General features: G+C 43.9%; 1 protein-coding gene across 1 annotated transcript in view; it reads right to left on the reverse strand.

The window, feature by feature from the left end:
* Positions 1-1,360: 1,360 nt before the first annotated feature.
* The window catches only part of ncoa2 (nuclear receptor coactivator 2), a gene marked incomplete at its 5' end in the record, with an annotated part of 29,904 nt that continues 5,424 nt past the window's right edge, over positions 1,361-25,840 (reverse strand). Inside the window, 17 exons of the mRNA XM_079234001.1 lie at positions 1,361-2,135; positions 3,278-3,491; positions 4,010-4,187; positions 5,051-5,519; positions 5,724-5,801; positions 6,455-6,751; positions 6,861-7,035; positions 7,257-7,386; positions 7,796-8,008; positions 8,643-8,840; positions 8,923-9,115; positions 14,503-15,844; positions 16,183-16,330; positions 17,528-17,668; positions 19,002-19,103; positions 21,540-21,722; positions 23,259-23,436. Coding sequence (XP_079090127.1) covers positions 2,124-2,135; positions 3,278-3,491; positions 4,010-4,187; positions 5,051-5,519; positions 5,724-5,801; positions 6,455-6,751; positions 6,861-7,035; positions 7,257-7,386; positions 7,796-8,008; positions 8,643-8,840; positions 8,923-9,115; positions 14,503-15,844; positions 16,183-16,330; positions 17,528-17,668; positions 19,002-19,103; positions 21,540-21,722; positions 23,259-23,436 — 4,251 coding nt within the window. The 3' untranslated portion in view covers positions 1,361-2,123. The remainder of the gene's footprint in view (positions 2,136-3,277; positions 3,492-4,009; positions 4,188-5,050; positions 5,520-5,723; positions 5,802-6,454; positions 6,752-6,860; positions 7,036-7,256; positions 7,387-7,795; positions 8,009-8,642; positions 8,841-8,922; positions 9,116-14,502; positions 15,845-16,182; positions 16,331-17,527; positions 17,669-19,001; positions 19,104-21,539; positions 21,723-23,258; positions 23,437-25,840) is intronic.

The raw sequence follows: 25,840 nt of genomic DNA on the forward strand, positions 1-25,840 counted from the left end.
TTTTATGCTGCAACATTTACATTAGGACCCTGTTAAGTGACATCATTAATTTCTTGTTTTCCGTGGGCCTCAAAGCATGCTAACCAACAGGTCATCTCCCTATGGAAATAAAAGCTGGTAGAATTCAGAAATCCAATTGAAAAGGTGAGGATTATTTGGCTTGCTCCAAGTCTGTCCTGGGTTAAAATAGTTATAAAAAGGTTTGCTTTTTTTGTTTTGTTGAGGAAAATGTACTTTTGAGGTTAGAGAAGATGACTTGCTTAACATCTTGTGAAGGTCAAACCGAACCCCTACAGGGGCACAAGAATGGCATGTCATTACTGAACACTTTATAGTTGAACTAAGTGCCTGAGGTCATAAAATATGGCTAAATGTCTGTCAGAGCAGGGCTCATGAACCATGAAGTCTTAACTCTGACCTCTGATAGACGAGTGGCTGGAGGCAGAGAGGGCGTGTGTCAACAAGGGGACCACAAACGACTTCCCTCTGCAGGCCTCAGCCAATGCTGCATAATCTATTAGGAACGCTGCGAGTGGATGTAGACTTTCTTGGTACAAACTGCAATAAAAAACTGTGTTTAATACTGCACCCAAACGTGGAGCAAAAAGGTGTCCTTTTTATTCAGGAAACTGTACAAAAATTACAAAAACAAAAAGACCAACAAAAAAAACCCCCAAGAGATTCTCAAGTAATCGTTATTGCTTGTTTACATCACACCAGAACAGTTTGCACCTAGCAGCTTGTATGAAGCACTTTTCACTCCAGACAACATAGAAAGCACACATCTGTTATTTCTTTTTTTGAGTTATTGTATGGCTGTGTTGAACTTGTATGTTTTTTTTCTCTTTTTTTTTGTGGTGTTCTATGCTAAAGGCAGAGAAGCAAGCGATAATCTGTACACTGTATACACAGCACACCCCCTTACGACCCTCACCCGTCTGCATCGTACCAGAACATCAGATTGTAAAGGCTCCCACTCCACTTCCCCCCCCAGAAACCCCCAAGAGGCAGTTGTGACCAGACGGGGGAATCAAACCCTACGGAATAAAATAAATAGGAAAGACAATGTTTTACTTATTGGTATGTACAATCTCTGAAATTCATTATTAAACCATATATGATTGAGATCTTCTTCTGAAACTAAAAAGGACCAAAGAATAATCCATTATTCATGTTAATAGAAGAGTCTTCTCAGAAAGAATTCAACCATTACTGTTAAAATTATAAAAAAAAGTGCCTCTTTCACACTTTTAGAAATCTTTTTTCTTCTTGCTACTAGGATAAAGAATCATCTACAATAATTAAAATTAATCTATACAGAAAAATAAAACTTAATTTAATACACTATATAAACCTCTTGACTAAATTAGTCTAATCATACAAATCACCATTCCACTCAAACCATTCTTCTGCAGTGTTTTCAAGGTCATTTTTTATCTCCAACCATATCTTCATTCTACATCTTAATTTTCACAAGAAAAACAAAAACTAAAATAATAATAAAATAAAGAACAGCAAAAAGGCAAAACCGGCTAAGTGTTTGAGCTCCATCCATGAATTTGAACATAACTTGGGAGTCTTTGCTGCCATTTTGGAACTATGTGGAAATGTCACAAATGTGTGAGGAAAAAAAAGGACATGAAAGAAAAATCAGTGTACGTCATTTTTGAGATGAGATTGTAAATGGCCGCTGTCCACTGAGAGGAATACATTCATCAGAACAAGGGATCCCAACCACTGCTGCCCCGTTAGGTCGATGTCCCCCCACCAGGAGGCCTACAGTAAGTCACACTACGGTGAATGCAGCTGGACAGGCAGACAGACTGGCTCATCACAAGGCTCTCCTCCAGGAGGGTTAGGCATGTTGGACAGAGATCCACCATCCGCCCCCAGCCCGCTTCACTCTCCTGTGTGTGTCTGTTCGGGTCCAGGCTCCTCCGGGGCAGCCGAAGAGGCCCGGCTGGGACAGACGGCAAAACATGGGCTGGGGAGACAAGGTCAGGGCACCGCCCGGCTGGTTCAAGGGGCAGTCGGTTGGTTACATGTTTGTACAATTTTTAAAGGGCCGACGCGCTCCTTGCTCCAGCTGATCGGTGAGGTTCAGGTTCAGAACTCCATGAGGGTCAACAGTATTTCTGCAGAGAAACAACACATTAGATCACAACTTGTAAAGCATTTCATAAAATACACAACTTAACCAAACACTTCAACTTGCAGAACTTGGACTTGTCTGGAGTAAATCAGCCACATGTGCAAAAGACTATACACAAATAGAAATCCTTCTTGGAACACACCGTCAAGCCTTAAACAAGTAAATCACAAAAGCCTGCACTAATGGCCAAACAGTAAATAATTGAAATAATCTAAGTGCCAATATATTTCTATAATCTTGGAAGGAGGATAAACCAAGTGACAGATATACTGGTATGTTACAACAGTCTGAAGTGCAGACAATCAAACAGCAGCACCGTGGTTAAATATTCATGGCCCTTTATTGGGCTTAAAAGCATTATGTACAACAACAGTGCATTTCACATACAAAGCTAACAATACCAGGGAGACAAAGGAAGAAGGATTAACTCGGTTGACATTAAAACACACCAGAAATGGAGTGCTGACAGTAAAAATATTTGTACTTTTAAGTTGTCTTTTAAGTCAAAGTCTGACTTGTTTGTGTGTTTGACGGATCTGAGCCATAAGGAGTCATGTTATCCATGTTAAGCAAACCAGCTGATTTAGTCCAGACAGGCCAGCCCTTGAACATCATACAGTAACTCTATATTCTATATAGTCTATATAGGCTAAATGGTCTGGCTCTAAAGTGCCCGCTGCTAATTACATCATTGTCCTCTAAGTTCAAGTGAAGTATCAGAACACCAGCTAGAGGAGTTACGTAAACTACTGAGTAAATTATTCACTAGCACGACTGTTCAATAAATATACCCAAACACTTAGGGTCTTACGATGAGACAAACACGTACATAGGAAGCTGGGAGTGTGGAGAAAGAAAGACAAACCTTTTAGTTTTTCTTGGTCACCTGATTACTGTGTAAAACTGGAAGGGGTCCACTTTTATTTTTGTTTTACCTCTGAGGCTTAAACTCTACAAGTGTCTGTATTATATTCCTACAATGGGCTAATGTCAAGATATTACTGGGTCCCTCCAAAACCTCTAGTTTGGTCTGGCCATGCTAAAGGATGCCCAATTGTGTCACTTGTAAGTGTAAGTTTAGCTCCTCCTAGTTCTAAAAGCGTCTTAACTTTTGCCTGTGTTTACCTGTTCTTGCCCCAAGGAGGGCAAACCGGGTGAGGGCCCTGAAGGCATGGACGTCACACTCATCTGTCCGGCCATCTGGCCCATGCTGCTCATGCTGCTGGTTGCCATGTTGCCGGCCATGGAGACGTTGTTGAGGTTCATGCCATTTCCGTTGTACATGTTGCTGTTACTCTGCTGGGTGAACTGCGCCGATGCCTGCTGCTGTGAGAACATACTGGGAGTGGAAAGGAAAAGAAGATGGGTGAGCTCAAACATTTAACAATGGGAGCAGAAAGGTTCCTTCAGGAGCGCTAAAGAAAGTACATGTTTGGTTGGGATTATATCTGAACCCGAGTAGTCCTTTAACATTATTCACAGTTTGATGTTTCCAAGAAGCGTGTATACAATTTATAGACTACTGAAAGTAGCAGAAAACAAGTTGTTGTGTTGAAGTGTAAGGTTGGCATGGAGTAAACTGTGGTTACAACATGAACCCTGTTCTCTTGTTTACATTTTGGCTAATTTGTTAATAGAATGCCAGATCAGCTATAAGCAGTTGTTGTGATACTGAAGCAAAACGGAGCAACATGATGATTCTTGGGAAAGTTGTTAGGGGTGTCTTTTCTTCTGTGATTTCTTAAGGGATTTAAGGACATATATTGGCTCTGCTTATTAGAGATAGTGATATCCTTGGAACCTAATGGTCTAATCAGACACTAGGTTCATTTCGGATGAAGTTATATCTGTTTTTACCTGTTGCCTCCTATATTTCCTTGTGGCCAGCCGTTCATGTCAGGGGAGCCCTGGAAAGCGGCGTTTCCTTGGCTCTGCTGCATCATCGGGGACTGTGTGTGGGCCATGCGGGGAGAAAGCAGGGGGCTCTGTGGTGTGCCCGGACCTCCAAAGCCTCCGTCTGCCTGTTGGCTCATACCTGTGGCGGACGCATCAAGATAGGTCAACCATACTGCACCTGCAGAGACTCAACTAAAAGCCAACGTACTGAGTGGAAGAGTGGATTCAAATGTCAGCATTCCATATCATGTACACACAGTCATGCCATGGGCATCTGAGCAAACATTATGATTAGCGTGACTGAAGACCGTTCATTCCAGTCTGCATTCAGGATTAATGACAGGCAGCTAATATTTCCTACATGCATGTAAGCCGAGAACAGGCAAGGAACTAGGAAGAAAGGGAATAAGGAGATGGCTTGGGAGAAATGGGAAAGAAAGGAGTGATGTCACGCAGAAGCTATTGCTCTGTACAAACCCAGGGCCAGAATCAGATTAAGGTGTGAGGGATAAATCAAACATGTCATTATACAAATCAGTATTATACTAGATTATCAGTTTATGTCCAGATTACTCGCCACACTGTCAAACTAACAGGTGCAGCCTTGATTATTGCTTTGCCTGCTCACAATCTTAAGAGTCTGGTTTCAGTGTGTATCCTCTGTTAAACTTTGATTATTGTGCTCTTGGTGCCCTCTGGTGGAGCAAGAGTGTACAGCCAGGACACCATTTTGGTCGTCAGAACATGATCACACTTCCTGACAGGTAATCCTATGTAATAATAAATAACTGGGGAGTAAAGAATGCAGTATGACTTTGATCATTCAATGGTATCTGATTGATGCAGTCACCAGTACACAATATTACAAATCAGATGATTGCAGCTACTAAAAAGCATGTGATGCTGTGCAATCAGAGTCACATCAACGCACAGACACAATGGCACACACACACAGCGGTTGGAGGGTGACGTGTGTGCTGGGCTGGGGTGTGGGAGCAGTACCTGAGTTGGGAAACTGAAAGGCACTGTGCTGCATTTGGGGGCTGAGTACGGCCCCGTACTGTCCGCCCATCATGTTTGAGTTTCCCATCATCATCTGTGAGGAGGAGGAGGTGGAGGAAGAGGAGGAGGTGCCATGCATGTGGAGCTGAGGGTTGGGGGGGAGAGAGGGCAGGCTGGGGGAGAGAGGGGAGGAGAAGGGGCTGGTAGGGGGAGGTGGCGAGGCCAGGCCTGTACTGGTACCGTAGCTGGGCGGGTAGGGGAACTGCTGAGGGTTGGCCTGGGGGATCCGGGGGTTACTCATGCCTCCGGCAGCCATGTTGGGAGGCAGGTTGAGACCCTGGGCCCTCATGGCCATGCTCCTCTGCTGCTGAACCTGCTGGGCCTGCTGCTGCTGCTGCTGCCTCTGTCTCAGGTGATTACTCAGCAGCTCCCGCTGACGCTGTGCCAACATTTGCGCATTGATGGTCCCCTGGAGGTGGGAGGAGGAGGATGATGTGTGAGAATAGAGAAGTCTCATAGATCTACATTAAGTACATCTACTTCTGCCTCTACAACGCAATACACACAGAATATAAAGCCTTACATTTAATTCAAGCCGTCAACAAACTACTAAACACTACCTACAGTCATAGCAACATGTCAGTGCAGACAGATCGTGTGATGGCAGCGGTACCTGGTTTGGCGCACTGGCTCTAAGAGGTAGGTTCGCATTTGACACACCACTCATCTGAGTCATCATTGGCTGACGGTTCTGGTGAGACAAGAGACAGAAGAAGAGGTTAAGACAAACACCAGTGAATTGAAATATCTTTAAAATACTTAATTCCTGCGCAATTTAAATACGTACGGCTCACTTTCAGCTTGTAAATGATTAAAGAATATGGTAGCACTTTAAATTAAATAGTGAATCATCTATAAGTCCTTAATAAATGGTTTGCAATATATATTACTTAATTGGTTTGCAATATATATTACTTAATTTACAAATGGGGAATTCATCATTTATAAAGTATGAAAACCCAATCATGAAATGCATAATAGTCAAGCTTATTAATCAAGAATAAAACATTTATAACTGTTTATGAATTGCATACTAATTTAGTATGCAACTAAATGAGTGTTCATGTTGGAACAATGCTTTAGAAATGGTGAATTAAGTATTACTCATGCTTTACTAATGCTAAATAGTGTGTAGTTATTATAAAGTGCTACCAAGTGAAAGAGCAGCACATTGCAGGTAGACCTTCCGTGTGTGCACAGAAGAGCTGCCAAAATGTCAACCTCAAGGATAATTACACAACTCCCATCTGCGTGTTTGGTTACAGAAAGATAAAACAAAAAAATTAAAAATCAATGGACAGGATTGCTTCCAGCAGTGTCACGCCAGTCTCGATGCACATGTACCTGCTGTGACTGTAGCCGGTGCTGTAGCTGTAGTCGCAGTGCGTTGGGCTGGTTGGGGACACCCCCAGCGGGCCTGAGACCGGGCCGGGCCTGCATCCTCATCATGGGGTAACCTGGGCGTGGACCTATCTGACCAGACATGGGGTGGAAGCCTTGCTCTTGCATGGGAGCACCTGGGTAGCCCCTTTGGGCCATGTGGGGTGGTGGGGGACCAAATTGCTGGTTGTACATGTGGGGCTTTTGGTCGATTAACATGGAGGGGTCCTGAGGGAACTGGTCCGACTCCATTGATTGATTCTGAAACAGAAACAGCCACAGAAATAAATGAAAAATAAATGCAGAGCCATAAAAGATAATACAAATTCCCTAAAACCAATACAAAAAAAATATATGAATGTGAGCTCACCTGTTCTACTAGACCAGGGATCCCTAGAGCACGATCAATCTCCTCTAGGCCATCAAAATCTTTTAGTGCAGTGTACAGCTGGGACATCAGGGCCCCCTCGTCCACTCCACTGCCATCACCGGAACCGTGTCCCGTACTACACAGCAATTCATCCTGTTGCGCAGGGTGCACCGGCCTGGGGAAGAGGAGACGGGAGGTACTTAATAGAGCTTCTCAATGATTTTGTCCAGTAAAAACAAAAGAAAACTCTTGGACCAACAGTCAAATTACAACAAAATACTCAGGCATATATCATATATGATGACAAGAAAAAGGTTACTCTTTAGGAGTGAGGCCAGTAAGATTTGTTTACATTATTAAAAACATGTAATGGTAATTTGCAAGTGAGCATGTTACCTGGTCTGGGTCACAAAAGCTGTCTGGTCGATGGGCATCATGCTGTCTGGCCAGGGGGCCGTCTGGTTGGGTGGAGCCTGTTGTTGGGGGAAATGGTGACTGACCATTCCAATATCCATATCAGTTTGGGCTAAATAAGGGAAGAAAAAAAAACAGATTAAGGCCGGATAGTTGACGGTAAACAGTAAATTCTGCAACTTTGGTTATTATAAGGAAAACATCTGGAAACCCCACCAGCACACATCGTCAGGTTAGACATTACGTGTATTTATTGAGTGCTGTACTATGGTGAGCCACTGGGTGGCAACCTTTAACAATCAACAGCAATAATATAATACGGGTGAGTTGAGGTCTTTTCATCTGTGCAGTTTTCTGTATTAAATGCTTTAGCTCCTTTTGTATTCTCAGGAAGACAGGGTAGAGGAAGAAATGGGGGTTTTATCGAGGGTCAATGTGGAATCTACTCCATAATGTCGTACTGTCATCTAGTTTCTGCTTTTTTCTGTGTAACGTTTTTTTCGGGCACACTGGGCTCTCACCATTGGCCATCATTGGGGACTGGAGCATCGGCCGGGGCCCTGGCTGGCTGTTGGGCCTCATGGGAGCACCGTTCGGCCCCATTCTGCCTTGCATGGTACCTGGCTGTCCAGGGCCGGACGCTCCCAGGGGAGGCGCAGAGGCTGAACCCACCCAGCCCTCCTGCTGCTGCTGCAGCTGCATGCCTGGACGTGGACCCCCTGGAGCCATCAGTCCTAAAGAAGCAAACACCAAAATGGAGACAAGAAAAAATGAGAAATGCCTCAGGACAGTTCTCGGTGGTTGTGCCCATGATGCAATGGTGTATAATAAGGTGAAAAGACTAGTTTACTAGGCCTACTCTGGGATGTTTGAGGACTGCTAATATGTGGGAGTGACATAAACTCTGTGCCAGTGTAAGTGACTAAATATTTCCTGTCACAGGAAATGAGTCACTGTGCCATGACATGATATGTCACAGGCTGAGAGCGACACAGAGGTAGTGGGTAAAAAGGTCTTTCCTCAGAAACCTTAAAGCAGCGGTGTTGACAAAATCATTCAAAATGATGCCTATTGGGCTTCAAACACTTGAGAGATTGCCAAATAGGAATCACACAAGACAAATTATTAATTTCCAAATTACAGTATGTTTTTGTGTTTACACATTCCCCATGGACATTCTGTGAATGAAGTACATTCAGCTTATACAAGTATGACTATAAAGAGGTTTCTCGTTCTGTGGGCTGGTCATTTTCATTTAATGTACACAACTAAATCAAGGCCTCATTGTTTGAACGGGCACTAGTTCAATGGTTCATTTCTTTATTAAAAAGGCACTGCTTTGACAAAAAAAGCATGACTATCACTCACCTGTGCTGACCATACCGCTCTGGTTAGCCATCATACCGTGACTTCCCACCATGCCTTGCTGCTGCTGCATGAGAGTGTATGGGCTCGTGGCCCTTATGGGGTACTGTAATGAGGACTGCTGGGGGGACACATTCATGTCCAGAGACACGCTCCTCACAGGCCCCCTGCCTGGCTGGCCTGGTCGGACTCCCGCAAAGTCTGACGACAGGAATGGAAAAGTAAATCATTAAATAGTTCAAACTGTTGGTGGGGTACACCGTAAAGTGTGTGCGAGACTCACTCGTTGGACCCATGCCAGTCCCGATGCCCCTGTGTTGCTGCTGCACGGCAGGATTGGTCTCGGACATCTGCAGGATGTCATTGATGATGTTCTGTTTGTCCATGGGACTGGGCAACGAAACGGGCCGCGGCTCACAGAAGAGCTGCGGCTGAGCATTCTGCAGGTCATTCAGGATGTCATCCAGCTCTGACGACTGGAGAGAACACGGAGGGAAAATGTGAAAACAAGAAACAGATGAACCACTTACGGCCTCTGTTTAGAAACCAATTGCTGATTCACCTGCAGACACAAACCAAAAACGTGTGAAAGACAAACACATATACTGAGTGCATGACAACAGTTGCATGGGGAGTCTTTATCTTTGAGATGGGAACGGCACACTTGGCCTTGTTTATAATAGAGATGTAACCCCGGGATAAAATGGACCACTTTCCATCAAATCTAGGCCACACTTCACTTTGACTTATCTTATCAGACACATACTACCCTCGCTTAACGGCTGGTGTCCTCAAAACGCACAACTGTGTCAGGCCCCCTTTTTAAACTTCACCATTTTGAATCGCATATTTAAGAATGCCATAATGATCCGAACGTTATTTGTGTCCCCGCTGAGTGTAAAACACAGCAGAGAAAGAAAAGATTAGGCTACCGAAGCTGCTTTCTCCTGAGTAACATGGGAGAGAAGCACGAAGCGCCAGGAGTTTGGCTGGTGCCAAAGTTTGAACTGCTCTCTGCCCCCCTACTGTAAACAGCTGGACTGAACCTGCCCAAAACAGCCCAAGGCTGCATTTTTACACAGCTGGGCTTTGGACAATCTGGCCCGCTTTTGTTTAGTTTTTCACACAACTATCTTAAACAAAGACAAGGCCATGCTGGGATCTGCTTTCCCTTGCTGAACTGAAGCATTGCTACAACGAAGATACATCTGTCACGGTCTCTTGTTTTTGTTTTACAACACTGGCACTGTCTCCTCTTTCTATAAATGACACACTGGAGGGTGGACAAAATAACAGAAACACCGAAATAATGCAGTCTGTCTGATACAACACCTCAACAACCTACAATAATAACAAATACAACCAATCTGGCACAATTTCACCATAAGTGGAACATTATTGGCAACATTAATTGCAGCATTACTGTATTGAATTTAATTTTACATACAGACAACAACAAAAAACGTAGATGCGGTCACAAATGAACAGAAACCTCAACGTTGGTGATCATATTGCTTCTTAGAGAGGCCTAAGGGACTTTAGGTAAATAAGTTGCACTGGCTGTAACTGGCCAGGAGAGTGCAGCACACTTGGATTCCCTGACAGCTCCTGATCGTGACATACTGTACAGCAAGAAAACAGCACACCAGCCACTGCTTCAATGCTGTACTTCACTGTTCCAGACAATGACATGTATATGTTAGGCATGCAAATGCTAATAAAGATTACCGGGCTGCCACAAATGCCTGATAGAATGGATATCTTTCGTGGCCAAGGACTTACGACTGCATCTGCTTTATTGTAAGATGTAGGAGAGCTAGAGAGAGTAGCACAGTGAGGGGTGGGGGGTGGCAGTGGTGGGAGAGAGAAAATCCCTAATGAGGTCAGGAATGATGTAATGCTCCTGTACGCTCTCAGCTTGCTCTTTTCCTCCTCCTCTTCAATTTTCTCTCCTCCCACTTTCTATTCTCTCGTCTTCTCTCATTGCTTTTACCCTTAATGGGTCCCATTTCTATCAATCCCTGTTACTCTCTCCGTGCAATGCATGTCACTGCATGCACGGCAAAGAATGCCCTTGTTTGCTGCATCTCAGGCTGGTATGCTATATTTGGTTAAAACTGCAGGGATTCGTAAGGCCAAGTGACCCATCTGCAGATCATTAGTTAAGTTCTTGACGTTAGAAAGGTACTCACAGTGGGAGAGCAGCTAAGGACACATGCTGTGAATTACAAGATGCTGTTTGTTTAAGTGTATACCTCGTGAATAATTTAAAATCCTGTGTTTTTCACTTGAGAGATTATCTCCTTATTAATCCCCACAACTGGCACACAAACAAGCAGCATTACCTACTTGTAAACATGAGTGAGAGAAACTAACACTTTACTTTATTTGGTCCTCTTTAATTGTTAATTGTTATCACAGACACTCATGTAACGGGAACAATTGCATGTACTTTAACAAGGCCTCTTAGATTTCAAGCATGCTTGATACAAAGGGCACTCACTCTGTACAGTTGCATGCTTAAGAACAGCAGAGGCTGACTTTCTCACATCAGGCTGGCGATGTGGCCCGGTCAAATGTGTATTCTTACAGTTAGACTTAAATCCTTCAACTTAATAAAGAAATGTATCATTTCAAAATCACGTCTGTAAAACAGTAAGTTGTAATGATGGGATACAACTTTCTGATCCCAACTTCACATGCAGTCAATGTGGACCAAAGGGCAGGAGGGACATGGTGCCTCTCTGACCTGGCCCAGAACATTTCAGAGCAAAGGGAACTGAAAAATCAGGGTGCTAAAGCAGAACATCGTGTGAAAGAGCTGAAATGGCGATTTAAAAAAAAAAGATTACTGCAATGTTAACAGCACTCTTTAAGTACTGCACTATTTGAAGGTTAACTGCCACATTGGGAGTATTTGTTCCCTCTTTGTTGCTGGCATTTATAATGAGTTGAATTGCTTATTTACTTTATGAATTACTTATTTGTATGTGATATCTTGGGGTTTAGAATGAGGAAAAATTTCAATCGAAAAGAGAACCACAGCAAATGAACGTATGTTGCAACACACTGTATGATTAGGTTTTATTGTGGGACTGGTAATACAAATTAAAAATGTGTTTTACTGGTCCCATTTTATATACAATACATATAATACATCCAGTATAGCATGCTCTTATTTTTTTCCTGATGGCAGCGCCTGTTCTTCAGGTAATGATAATATTTAAATACTCACCAGCTTTTGACAACTCTAGACATTTATTGTAGTAAAGGACCTGTGTGATGTCTGATACCGGATATTTGCCTGTGAGCGAGCACTGAGTGCCAATGGAAATGACATGTTTGGCATGCAGGTTGACATTATATCATTTATTTATACATCAAAAGAAGAACTGCAGTATTGAAAGAAACTACCAAAGGCCCTTTAAAAACAGAAGACCAGACTGTCCTGGATGAGATATTCAGTAATTTAGTTTCTTTACCCACTTGCTTATATTCAGGGTCAATGAGCAGCTGTAGCTATTGTGACCTACATCTGGCACACATTTTATGACCAAAATACTCAATGAGTTGAGCTGCAATAATTCCACATGCCATGTTCCCACAGTGAACAGACTCTATAATATTACTGATGATTGGTTGCTTAATTTGACAATTTTTTGGAGTCGTAATATGGTGTAGATTAAAGAGAAAAATGAATGTAATTATTAATATGCATTATAAAAAGGATACTGTTGTGGAAACAGGTTAAGCCTCAGTAGACGTAGTGGATGTTTATGTGACACTATCTGCGATGACCACGGGAACACACACACACACACAGATAAAAAACACACAGATAATCCTGCGTCCCATAGGGCCATGGGACTAAATGACCATACCTATAGTTCCTTCAGCCATTAGCCGAGCCACTACTACAGAGCTCTGCTCTGATTTCTCATTTAGCTCTGCTCCTGCCATCAATAATTCAGCCCTCAAACAATCATGAAGAGGAGGGAGGAGGGAGGAGGGAGGGAGAGGCAGCAATAAAGCAGTGGGTGAGGTTAGTGGAGAGAAGGATGAGTGGACTTTTTAACTAGTACAGTCAGCTTTCACACATGGCCGAGCAGCAGTTCACCAGTAAGGAGCATAAACCCACTCGCACACATGTAAGGGCTCTAATGAAGTCATGGCTTATTCACGGTTAACAAATGTTCTTGTTCTGGGCTGGAAACCACAGATAAAATGTGACTGAGCCATCACTATCACCATTTGAAGCTCTACGCACTTCACCATCTTACTGCGAAACCCAGATTTCATCAATTTCATTTGTACCATCAGCACAAGGCAGAAATCAACCAATTTAAATGTGCAATTTCTTCTTTGTTACGAGTAGTAGCACACTGGCCACTTCGAGAAAACAAAGCCAGTATCAAGACGTACAAATTAAACCTCTATTTCGCTCAATTTCTATTTCCCTCCTTTTGTTTCTGGTACATTGCTTGTTCTACAAACACACCACTCCCTCTCCCCTCTATCTCCATGGTAGCAGAGAGGACATGCAGGAGCATATGGCTCATCATTTTCACTCTGCCTGCCGAGGCTGGGCTCTCCTGGGGGTATCTACACCTCTCTCATCTCTCCTTCTTTGTTCATCAGCAGCTCTTACTATCCGTCCAATCGCCCTTTCCTCTTCTTCATATGCACCAAGTGGACAAGCACATACTGTACATACACAACTATCATGCATAGCTAGCTGAGAGTCTGTGCCACTGCCCCTCTGTCTGCATGGGAAAACACTGTTCTCACACTGTTTCAATAGACATTAGCCACAAAGGAGGTTGGGAACAATAAGAAAGCAACCCCTCTCACACCAACACACTGATCTTTGCACACTACACCAGAGCAGGTCATTTCTGCAAGAAATTTGACTTTTGTTTAATGTTTTTGACATTCAAATGGAATGATTATCCCAGAGATGATGGACTGGTCTAAACAGAGGAACAAAAGAAATAGTGACAGCAAAGCATGCAAGAGTGTTCATGTTATTTTGTGTAATTCTATGTAATTCTGTGGTTTGGCAGTAATGTGTGTGATATAACTACATATTGCTAGACTAGTGCCTTGGCTCTGTGTTAAGTAGAGCGCGTCATACACAGGTTTCCTGTGAGTCTCACCAAACACTGGTTTTCTTTCCTGCATGAGAGAATCAGCATTCTGCAACACAGAACTTTTGAGTTTAACCAGCAACACTTTCCCTGCTCACTCCCTTTTACTCTTTCCTCCTCTTCTCTCTTTCAGCGCCAGGCCTGACCTGAGCTCGCTGCCAAACCCGCGGATTCTGGCCAAACGCAACCAGGATCAAATGGCTGGAGAACCACAGGGACTCCTTCCAAATGTCACAGTTGTTTGAAGCTGGCGGATAGCTTCCCTCGGCTTGTGCTGCCAACGCATAAGCAGTAAAAGGACCAGATGTGTTTATTATATATGTGAATAAAAAACATGCCTGGCATCTTAAGCGTATATGACAAGACTGTACATCTGAATGGGACTGTATATATGTTACAAATGCTGTCTGTCTGATCTCTACACTGCCAGCCTGTGTTTAGTTGTAGCATCCTATGCTGACATGGGACTTGGAGGAGTCAACATCTGCTACCTAACCCAGATTAATGCTCAGACAGAGAGGCGAGGCAAGTGGAGCAGCACAGGGCAAAAAAGTTTTAGTTTTTTCGCAATGGACTAAAGAGAAGGAGGTTACAATTATTCAGTTTAAGGGGCAGCTCTAGTTCTTGCAACATTTCAAAGATGAAAACTTAGCAATAAACAAGCCATTTTTCAAACAAGTTAGACACACAAGGAGGAGCTTTTGGTAAAAACAAACCTGTTCAGCCCGGTCGTATCCCATGTCTTGTTTCTCCGTCTTCACAAGAGGGTGTTTGCCCCCTTCGACCTTCACCTCCCCAGGCTCCAGCTTAGGTACCTTGTCCTTCAGTCCAGTGTCATCCTTATCCAGTAGGTAGCGTAGCAGGGCATTGTCCTTCTTCTTAGGGCTCAAGGGCTCCTGCTTAAGAGACATTTCTGCCCCAGAGGCGGTGCCACCAGCCCCCTGGGTTTGGTCTTGGCCCAGCTCTTTGCCTGTGGCCTCTGCAGTGAGTTTGGCCAGGTCTACTGGAGATGTACTGTTCTGCAGCAGTTGGTGGAGGATCTTGTGTTTCTCCTTCAGGGATGTGGCATGAGTGTTCCCTCCAGTGAGGCCACCCCGGATCCCATTCCCCGTCTGGTCCTTACCTTCACCTCCAGCGCCAGGAGACAGGGGCGTCTCCAGAGGCTCTAGCTTGGTGGTGAGCAGTTGCAGTAGCTTGGTATGGCCCTTGTTGTCATGAAGACGATTGTGAGCGTCGTGGCCCTCTGGGGGCCCTTCCCTCTCCTCCTTAGGCTCAGCTAGGTTGCCCTCTGTCTGGCCTTGACCAACATCTGTGTGAGGTCCAAACGAGTCTCCTGTAACACCACTGCCACCTCCAAGTTTTGACATCAGATGAGTGTTCACCCCTGACCCTGGTGGTGTGACCCCAGCTGGGGAGCCAATCTTTCGGTCAGGAGACCCTAGTGCGTGTGCATGAGGGGCCCCATGCCCATGTCCTACACCGTGGCACTCACTTAGGGCCTGCAGAGCTGACAGAGAACTACTTGTGTAGCTGTTAGCATGGGTGCTAGCCGTGCTACTACTACCTGCACCTCCAGGCCCTCCGCCACACATCCCCACCGGGGAGGGTGAGTGCAGGCCTCCTCCTACACGAGGGCTGCCTGCCCCCCCAGGACTACCTCGGTGCCTGGGAGACAGCATAGAGTTCTGTTGAGGTGGATGGGGTCCACCGGCTGGGCTGGGGCTAGCGCGAGAGGGGCTGTTCATCCTCCAGTTGGGGCCCTGCTGTGGCGGTTGCATGCCCCCAGTGTGGTTATGCGGTGGGGGACAGCCAAAACGGTAGCCCTGCATATGGCCCCCCATGGCTGCTGGTTCTCTGGGACCAGCAGGGCCTGGAGAGGAAAAAGGCGTACTGTTGCTGCTGATGGTAGTGTCTTGGCCCTGGGGCCCTGAACCTGGCAAACTGCCTGGGGTTGGAGGAGTCATGGAGGGCGTGGAGGAATTCATCGGTTTGGGAGCCATCCCTGTGGCCTGACTGCCAGGACCCATGTCCTGGGCCATTCCACATACTGTCTGCTCTCTAGATGTTTAAAACAGATAAGACATTTGATTAGTTCAACAGCTTTCTTTACCAACAAAGTTCTGAAGACATTTTGACCCTAATCTAACTAACAATCTAAATATGTCTTATTGAATAAACTTACCTTTAGGTCTGATTTAATTGTGACCCCTTTTCCTGAGACCCACACCCCTGGCAAGCTTGAATGTACACATTCGAGCTTGCATCACATCCACACAGAATACATGAAACCATCAGGTCGTGCTCCAGGGCGTCAACAGGCTAAAACATGTAAAGAAGTTCATGCCACAGGTTTGCCTCTCTTTATTCCTGACACAGGTGTAGGTAGCGAGACATACCTCTGAAGAATGTGCAGGGACATGTAGAGCTGGGGTTCATTGGTGGCGGGCGAGCGCACCAGTTTACTCTTGGTGTGAGCTGACACGATGGTTCCATCGGAGAGGGAGAAACGGTAGATGGGGCTGAAGGCCTGGCCATGGCGGAGCACTAAGGACACATATGCACTTATATCAGGAGATGCTCGCACAAAACATGTCTTACTCCGATAACTATACAAATCGTGAACTAACGGACCACGGTCAATCTGTGATCCGTACGGATTCCCCTCACGGTTCGTTACGCATGTGAACCCCGGTTTAATTACACAGTTCAATGTTAACCATTACAATGCGGAATAAAGTTTTACGGAGAACCGTTATCGGAATTTATGCTTTTCTAGTTGCCGATGTTGCATTGTAAACAACCAATCTGTGTTTAAATTGACAGAAGGAGAGCTAGTCAACGATAACATCAATGCTAACGGACAAAAGGTTCCATTCGGTTCCATTATGATGTGTTCAGACTCCGTTTAGTGAATATGAGTATTGGGAAAAGGTCAATTCAAACCGTTATCATGATATGTTCACATGTAATCTCGTAAAATGTAGTGTTGGTGAGAAACTTGAATAAATCCAGTTGCTTGAAGGCGATGTTTTCACAACATAAATATACATTAGAGATGAATTATGACTCGTTTAATCTAGCAATATTGACAGATTTGTTTTTAGATTTTATTTCCTATTCATTTAAAATTGTGTTTTTATGAAAAGAAAACACTATTCGATGGCTATAACTAAAAGTATAACATTTAGAATTGTTTATGTTTACACTGACTTCAGAGTAGTTCAAAAACATTTTTGAACGGTTGCAAAAAAAAAGAAGATACTTGTAGCCTTGTTGACAAGCTGTATGATTTAAACAACAAAGGGATCTGTATTTGGCAATACGGATCATCAATGATCATCAATTAGTATCGGTGGCAAAAAATATTTATATTTATATTTATTCCCTTTATTCTTTCGTGCTGATCCAATCTGTGACTCTGATCCGTGAAACGATCCGAACAGTGAGTTTCAAGATCCGTCGCAAAACTATTTCTCTGGATTGACTATTTTGTATTGTTTAAATGGGGTTTTCAGTTTGCTTTTGTAACGGCAATAAAACGGTGATTGGATTAAAGGTCGCAAAGCAGCAGCCCATGATTAACCATTAGCTTTGGTAAGAAGGGACTCATGGTTTGACCCGTGATTAAATCCCCATTTAATACTAATGCAGTGGTCTGAAAACAGCATCATCAAGACCAAATGAAGCAACTATCAAAAGCCATTAATTAAACAAGATATTATTTGCAGGAAGTGGCTTTACCTTCCTGCTGATGTCTCTTGGCAAAAGACATCTCTCCGTCGTTCTGCAGGTGGAACCTCTGGATGCAGCGCCTCACCAGGTCCTCCCAGCCCGGCTTCATGGACGCCCGCAGCAGACTGGTATCCAGGGACGTTATCTTACCTAAACACAGAGGACCGGATTAGAGAGGCCTTAGTCACACATGGAAAGAAGGATTTTGATACACTTTTACAGCTAAGCTGATGGGGATTCAATGTCTCTCTCAAACATAAACATGTAGAGCAGCTTGTTGACCAGAATATGCTCTTCACTTGGCCACTTTGCTATGTGGTTTGATATTGATTGAAGAAATGCTAAGGATTTACTCTATTTACATTTTAATTACAACGTGTCCGTGCTAGTGAGGCACTAAAATCAACAGAAGAGAAAGTCCTGGCCACAAAAGATTAGATAGTATGTGTACATATGTTTGCCGAGCAGTACAAACTGTTTCCTCGCCATTTAGACACAACAGGTAGAAGGAGCCATTATATTAGTCACAGTTTGGCTCAACTATCTTTAGAACTCAACAAATACATCCATGTTACGTGTGTAAGCACAAATACACACTTGTATCAGTTTAACGGTTGTCCCTCACCGGTATAAAATGTAAATGGTGGTAGCGATGCATTTAAAAGGGCTGACACACAGACCGCTACTTAAAGAACAGCCATAGGGACTGACTAAAGACTTGTCATACAAACATTCATAACGGTAGCCTTCAACTGCACACCACCACATCCAACAAGTTCTCATTTTCAAAAGCACCGGGAGTGAAAAATCTTATTTTATCCAGAACTGAACATCCTCAACAAACAGGCTAACAAATATGGGCATGCATACAAGCCTACAATAGTCTGGGTGGGGAACTACAGTAAATTACTATATGTCAGCAAGAGCAAGTAACCGTGTGTGTGTGTGTGTTGTGTGTTGTGTGTGTATGCCACACAAATGGTACAAGCACATCAAAGACCAGGTGAGACACAGACAACCGTCTGAATCTATGCACGAGTGTTCAGACAGGTACTTTACCTCCCAGAGTGCAGACAGAGATGGGAAGCCTGTTCAACTAAAAGCATTCTCCTAAGGGCCTTTACCAAGGATATAATAATCTTTAAATACCTAAACTGTAGTGTGAGGTGATTTATGAGCTGGTGACATGGGATGAGGTTGTGCTGAGGATGTGCCTGTGTAAAGACACTATATACTTTTTATTGCAACGCAGGGCAAAGTTTTATTCAAACAGCTGAAAATGCTTTACCAAATTGGTAATGGGAGACTATGGGATGTAAAATGGTCACAATGATTGGCATGACCCATTAGCTTTTACTGAACAGCGTATTTCTGTGAGCTGAGAAGATCTGGTTTTGTCAGCTGGAAAAATACATCTAGTTTGCTGTGAGTGTTCTTCATTACATTAGTTTGTAGTTCCCAAATGTGTGACTGGTTTGAGTACCTTGCAGGTCTTGGCGTGTGGTGAAGCTCTCATGCGTGGGATGCATGGGTCTTTCCTTCATTGGCACCCTGCGAGCCACACAGATCAGGCATGACTGAAAGTCTAAAAAAGAGAGAAAAAGAGAACAGAGGTTGGAACGTGTTGAGGAGAGATGATGTAGAGGATGTAACAAAGATGACAGGCCAGAGACGGAGGGGATGAAGGGGGATGGGAAAGAGGAGGAGAGGGGAGGATGGGGGCGTAAATGATCGAAACAGAGACAGGGAAAGAAAATGAAATGCATGTTATTCCCAGGCAGCATAATTAATACAGTTATTAATGAGCATAGGGATCAGGGCTCCGCTCCTTTCATGAGGAGGAGCAGCGATCGTTGGCAGGGGAAATGATGAAGTGTGACCTTTGAAAGTGTGCGTGTGTGTGCACTTGCATGTGTGTGTGCTCACATGCATGCGTCTCTGGCTGGTCTCACCTAAAGTGCCATCTCACATTGATGACACCTCCCCTGGCCCAACATTAAAGATTGCCATCACTCAATCATGGCAGTTGCCTCTAACACACACACACACACGAAAGCAGATGACACTGCCAAGTCCGGGACTGGGGTGACCCCGAAAGGTCTGCCATCCAACTTTCCTGTGCCAGTAATACCCCCCCCCTCCATCCCACACATGTTTCTGGCAAAGAAATGCATGCCAGGGCTGACGCGCGCGCGCGCGCGCGCACACACACACACACACACACACACACACACACACACACACACACACACACACACACACACACCTTATTTTGACTTGTAAACAGAACCTCTTGGGTGGTCCGGCCCTTAGATCTGTGAATCTCTCTCAATTCTCTCGCTTTCCCTCTCCTTCCTTCCTTCCTTCCTTCCTCTGTCTGTCTATGGCTGGACAAATTCCTGCTACTGCAACCACTGATCCTGCCTGGCTGCTCTCACACACACACACACACACACACACACACACACACACACACACACACACACACACACACACACACACACACACACACACACACACACACACACACACACACACACACAAGCACTAGGACAACTCTGGCCTGGGTCCTTGTCAGTCTTTTTGCCAAAGTATGGCTGGCAAGCAGCTGGTGCACAAAGGAAGCCAGTGAGAGGGAAAGACAGGTTTAGGCTTGGAGTGAAACATTTGCATTTTCACTTATTGTTTGAATTATTCACTGAGTTTGGCAGTGGTTTGATTGCTCATCAAAGCCACTGAATAAAGAGGATTTAGGTAGTTCAGATGTAACATTTTTTTATCTTTTCGAGAGCTTTACGTATCAAGGCTTCACATGGTGCTGAAGGTTTAGGGATAAAGGACCTTCACTTGTGATGAGGTAGTTCCAGTCTAAAGCCCAGTTACCTTTTACGGATTGAACACCATCTGGAGCGCAGAGCCAACATACAATTTAAACCATTTCCCAGAGAAGGCGAGCAGAAGTTTATGCCAGCGGCCACTGCAAACGCAGCTTCTCTATTCTCACATATGCTCCAAAAACTGTTGCTACTTTATGTTGAGAATTATTTGAAGGTTATCAAAAGACCGGTTTAGTACTGCTGCAATAAAAGCTACACCCTTTCCTTGCAGTCATTTGCCTAGGTTTGTGAGGGATGTACATGAATTATAGATAGGCTTTAATGACAGCTGCCCGGCCTCTCGTCTCCCTTGTGTCACTTAACTTTTCATGGATGTAAGTTGAGTGGCACCAGAACTGCTCCTCATCGGTTGCTTATACAACTTTTTACATACAATGCCAGTTTTAAGACTAATATGGTTAATCCTCAATGACCTAAGCATAATGTAAATGTCTGCAACTTCATAATTATACCCTGTCCAATCAGCAGGAGTCACATTTTGATGTTTCTTACACCATAGAAAGCCTCAGTTTTAATCACATTTCTTGAGCTACAACATGAGCACAATCCATTTGACTATTTAAGAACTCTGTTTCAGAGTCACCTTTCGATCAGCTTTCTATTGAATACTTCAGCAATCAGTCTGATGTTATGTACGGTCAAGGTGCTTATGAATTTGTTTTCAAATTTTGTAATCGAACTTGCTCTGCCATTTTACCCCCATTTTTGCAATGTCAAAAATAATTGTTTGCCTTTTGTCTCTGCTGACTTTTTGCTTTGTATGAGTGCAGAGTGTTTTAGAAATTGTTCCACCACTGACTTAGAGCGTGCATCTGTTCTGAAATACAAAAGTCTGAAATCCTAATCCAACTCCAGCATTCCTTACATTTTTCAATTGACTATTCTTAAATTGCAAAAAAGTCTATTCTAATATTGCTCTAGTTTTCATCATGACAATTACAATATTGAATGCTCAAAAATGTGACTGGTACTGTACCTATCACAGGAATTGAGGCCATTGCAACAGATCCCAAAACTATGCTTGCCCAAGGTTGTTTTGTAGGGCAACTCATTTTGTGTCGAATGATCCTCTAACTATCTATCCCCTCTCTTTTCCCACACCATCTCCCACTCTCGTTCCGTACCGTCTCCTTCCTCCTTGATGGACTTGGGCTCCGAAACGGCGAAACACTGCATGGTCTCATATTTCTGCTGCTGAGGCTCGTGCACCTCGTCCTGGTTGTCGCTGTGGGGATTGACCAGCATCCGGCAGTTGAATGTGTGACTGTTCCTCCTCGGACCCTCGCTGGACCATGGGACGCCGTTCACTGCAGGGGAGCAAGAAGGGGCGAGGGAGAGATTTACAATGTGGCCGACCTCCTGGACATTATATTTGATACATTTTTACTGCAGCCAAAAATGAACAACAAAACGGGGAGCAGCGACCAGCATTGCCAAGAGAGGCTACCACGCTGCAAGTGAAAGACGTAATGAGAGCAAGACGGAGAGAATGAAGGCAGAAAGAAAATGTAAAAAGGAGAGAGCAGTTGCTGGGTAGAGATCAGTCATAATGAGCAGTTGGAACCCTGAGCCCTGTGCCATCTATCCACCGCCATGCATCACAGCCAGGCCTCCATATGCATGTCCTCTAAAACATCATTGCCAATCTTTCTTCTTCTTTCCAACACTTACACAGGCGCGAGCAAACACGCATATGTACACACTCATGCAGGCACACGCGCACTTACGTACACACACACACAAAAAAGATAAAGAGACATGTACAGTCACACACACAACTCATTTAACTCTAGCAAACTCCCATCACACTCCATCTGGTTTGTGATCTCATTCAGTGCATTGATAATCTCCCAGTATCTGGGACACAGCCCGCTGATCGTTTCAAGGGTACTCCGGTCTGTGCTGCTCTCCCACCCAGATGGCTGGGCACTCAGACCTCAATCCCAAGCACCAGGAGAGAAAAGGGGAGAAGGGACTTAGAAAGTGCTGCTGATGGGGTGCACTGACATACATTGCAATCACCTCTTACGTAGAGTAAATGAAGAGGTAGATTGTGGAGAAGAAATGGAGGTAGGCATGAAATAAGAGAGAGGAGCTGGGGAAAAGAACAGCGCAAGACTGGAGGAGAAAAGAAAAAGGCATACGGAAATAAATGGGCTGCTTTCGTGAGATGAGCAATGCTGCATAAAGACAATGCTTTTCAGGGAGGCTAGGAAATAGGAAATCGAGAACATATAAATGTTCGGGTACGGGTGAGAATAACACACAAAGTGAAGAGAAGGGGACGGAAGGGCATGAGATATAGGAAGAGAGGGATGCTGCTGACAGGGGAGAGAAGCCGAAAAAAGAAGTTAATTAGCTGAAAAGGGAGGGAGGAAAAGAGAGGAGCGAGAGAAAATGTCTGGGCTGAGCATCAGCAAAAGAGAAAAAGAAGAACCTATAGGTTATATGTGCAGTATCAACCCTGTATATAAAGCTTACGTAACACTTGGTATTATTCAGGTTTCCAGGTTTAAACTGTAAACATTTTAATTAAACTGACATCACGATAAAACAGCCACCGCCAACTGTCTGAACGGAGATTAAAGAGAGGTGACGATGGTACAAGACAGAGGAAGCACACTAGCAAGAGATGAGGCTAGGGTGTGCACAAGAGCCTGCTAGGGTACGAGCACAGGTGGGAGTGATACAACATGAAGAGAGAGAGAGAGAGAGAGAGAGAGAGAGAGAGAGAGATGTGGAACACAAGTGACACAGCGAGACATAAACTGACAGGTAAAAAAACAGAGAGAGACAGAGAGCAAAGCAAAGGCTGGCAGGGAAAATATAAGCTTGTGTCTAACCGAGGGATTTGGGCAGCAGGTTCTTGATGAACTCGGCATGATCCCCGACGTGCAGCACGCTGTAGACACTGGTGTTCATTAGCTCCTCCTGGTTGTAGCGCAGGTACTGGGTCACATTTTCAGACACAAACACAATGTTACCCTCCATGTTCACCACAAAGAAGAAGCCGTCCAGGGCCTGGAAGAGTGAAGGAGAGGAAAGAGAGAAGATCAGAGCAGGCAAGTTTGTTTATTAAATGTTCTACATCAACACAGAACAGATCTTTGACAGTAAAATTAAAGCAAAAGGAGGCGAGTAAAAACGTTTTGGCAAACCTATATTTCTCACTAATACTGGCTGATGACTAGCCGCTATAACACTGAACCCGAGTAGGTTACCCTTCCATATGCATTTCTCCACTCATAGTAAATTAGGATAATATTACTGTTCAAGTTTGAAACTCTCACTTTCAACACCACTAGCTAAATTTGGATTTACAAAGACTTTCCAGAGCTTCGTACATAGCCCAAATTCAAGATTTAAAGAGAATTATAGACTTCCATTGTATGTGTACCTTTGGCTGACCTGTGGTCTAAATAAACCTGTTCTAAAAATGGAAGGGAAAACTTTAAGGAACCGTTTTGATAATTCACTGCTATATTTATATGCTACATTGTGTTAAAAATGAGGCAAATGGTACACAGTGTGCTGGGCACATCACTCCTGCAGATGCTCAACGTCAGTGTGTGTGATAGAAAGCAGGATAGAAGCATGTGCCTGCAGAGATTGGAGGATGTGAAGGAGGAGCACTTAATTGAATGAATATAGCCCCAGGTTGGCCATTACACACAAGATGGTGTCAATTAGGCCATCAAATCACCCAGAGCCCTTAAAAGGGAATTCTGGTGGTTGTAAAGCTGTAAAATCTAGTGGCAAGATAAGAGACTACTGCCAAGGTGTCTGCGCCTCGCCTCTGCTTAAATAATCATGACCGACAACGCACCACACAGTTTACATTACATGTATTTGTTGTTTTTTTTAGTGCATGAACTGTAAATAAACTAAATATTTGTATACATTTTCATAATATAATGCATATTGCATATTTGGTTTCCCCTGATACAGCACCTGTGTGCATCTATAGTCAACTGTCCGTCTCTGCAACTACGCTGCATAACATACCCGCAATCAACCAGCGGGCTCAATTTTGGGGTGTAACAAAGTCATACATCCCATGTTGCACATTATGCATTAACACAGCACACGCTGGAAATAGAGTTAGGGAGATCTCATCTATCACTGCATGAAGCGGAGCAGTTCCAAAATGTGCAAGTCCACCCGTGTGAAGAAAGGCCATGTACTGGACAAGTAGGGCAAACATAAACAGAGCAAACAGTCTTTAGTGCCAACTCCTGCCTTCTTCCAGAGGCTCTTGAATAATGTTGTTAGCCAATACCTTCATTTATAATGCCCTGATTAAATATACACTATAGAGGTGACTAAAGCTGATACAGATGAATACACTCTAAATAAATACACTACGAGGCACCGTACTTACCATGCTCCATTTTACTCGCAGCCTATTGTCATGATGTATAATTCTATACTGCTTAACCTCCCACAGCAACGCACAGTATGGAGTGAATAGTTATGCCGTAGGGGATAGGGTCTGGTCTACTCCCTTCTCCGCTCTGGGTGTTAGTATTATTTATGATGTGATATTGGTGCTTTGCAAACAGGATCTCTTTTCACATAAATTCTTGCTAACAACGCTGTATTTTCCGCATGACAAAGCACATCTGTCTCGTTAAAAACAATTCAAACAGGTCTTTCTGAGAACTCGGTATTGAACTTGGTACTTTTTTGTGTGTTTTGTTTTGTATAGACTGAAATGTGTATGTAACACAGAATACAAATACTGTCAAGTACCTAAATATTGCATCAAATGTCTGGTTAGATTTGTACTCCTGTTTACTTATTTATTGGATTAGATCTTTACTGATACAAATAATAATTGCCAATTTTACTTTTTATTTGTATGTATTTTTAAAGGCAAAAGTTCTAATTAGTTAATTACTTAAATATGTATTTTATACTAGTAAAACTTACTAAACATAGGCTTCTTTTGTGAAAAGACCAAAAGAGGTTTCTAAAGAAACTATCAAAGTAAGATATCAAAATCAGTGTTGTCTTTGTATTTGTAATCAAACACGGGTATTATATTGGCACTGGTATCACAACATTTCAAAACACACCCAGCCATTGTCTCTTCTATTCTCTGAAAATGTCGTCACGCCACACAACAGCAACCACAAGGAGCTATCTCCCAGGAATGTAAAGTACATGGCAAATCAGTCATGTGACAGAACAAGACCTGCTCCCAGAGGGTTAAAACAGCAGCACATTAACGTTTTGTTCACGGCTTTCTCCGTCTTCCTGCGCTCGCAGGAGAGTGGGCAGCAGCAAGCCTCGGAAGAGGGTCATGGGCCACGTGTGTATATCCTGCCGACAGCCAATCTCCTCAGAGCATCCTGTAATGAGCCCGGGCTGGCGGACGGGGACATGGCTAGAGAAAAGCCGGTGTGAATGGCCGATCGCTGTG

The sequence above is a fragment of the Taurulus bubalis genome (genome assembly GCF_910589615.1).
Source record: "Taurulus bubalis genome assembly, chromosome: 18".
NCBI classification, from domain to species: domain Eukaryota; kingdom Metazoa; phylum Chordata; class Actinopteri; order Perciformes; family Cottidae; genus Taurulus; species Taurulus bubalis.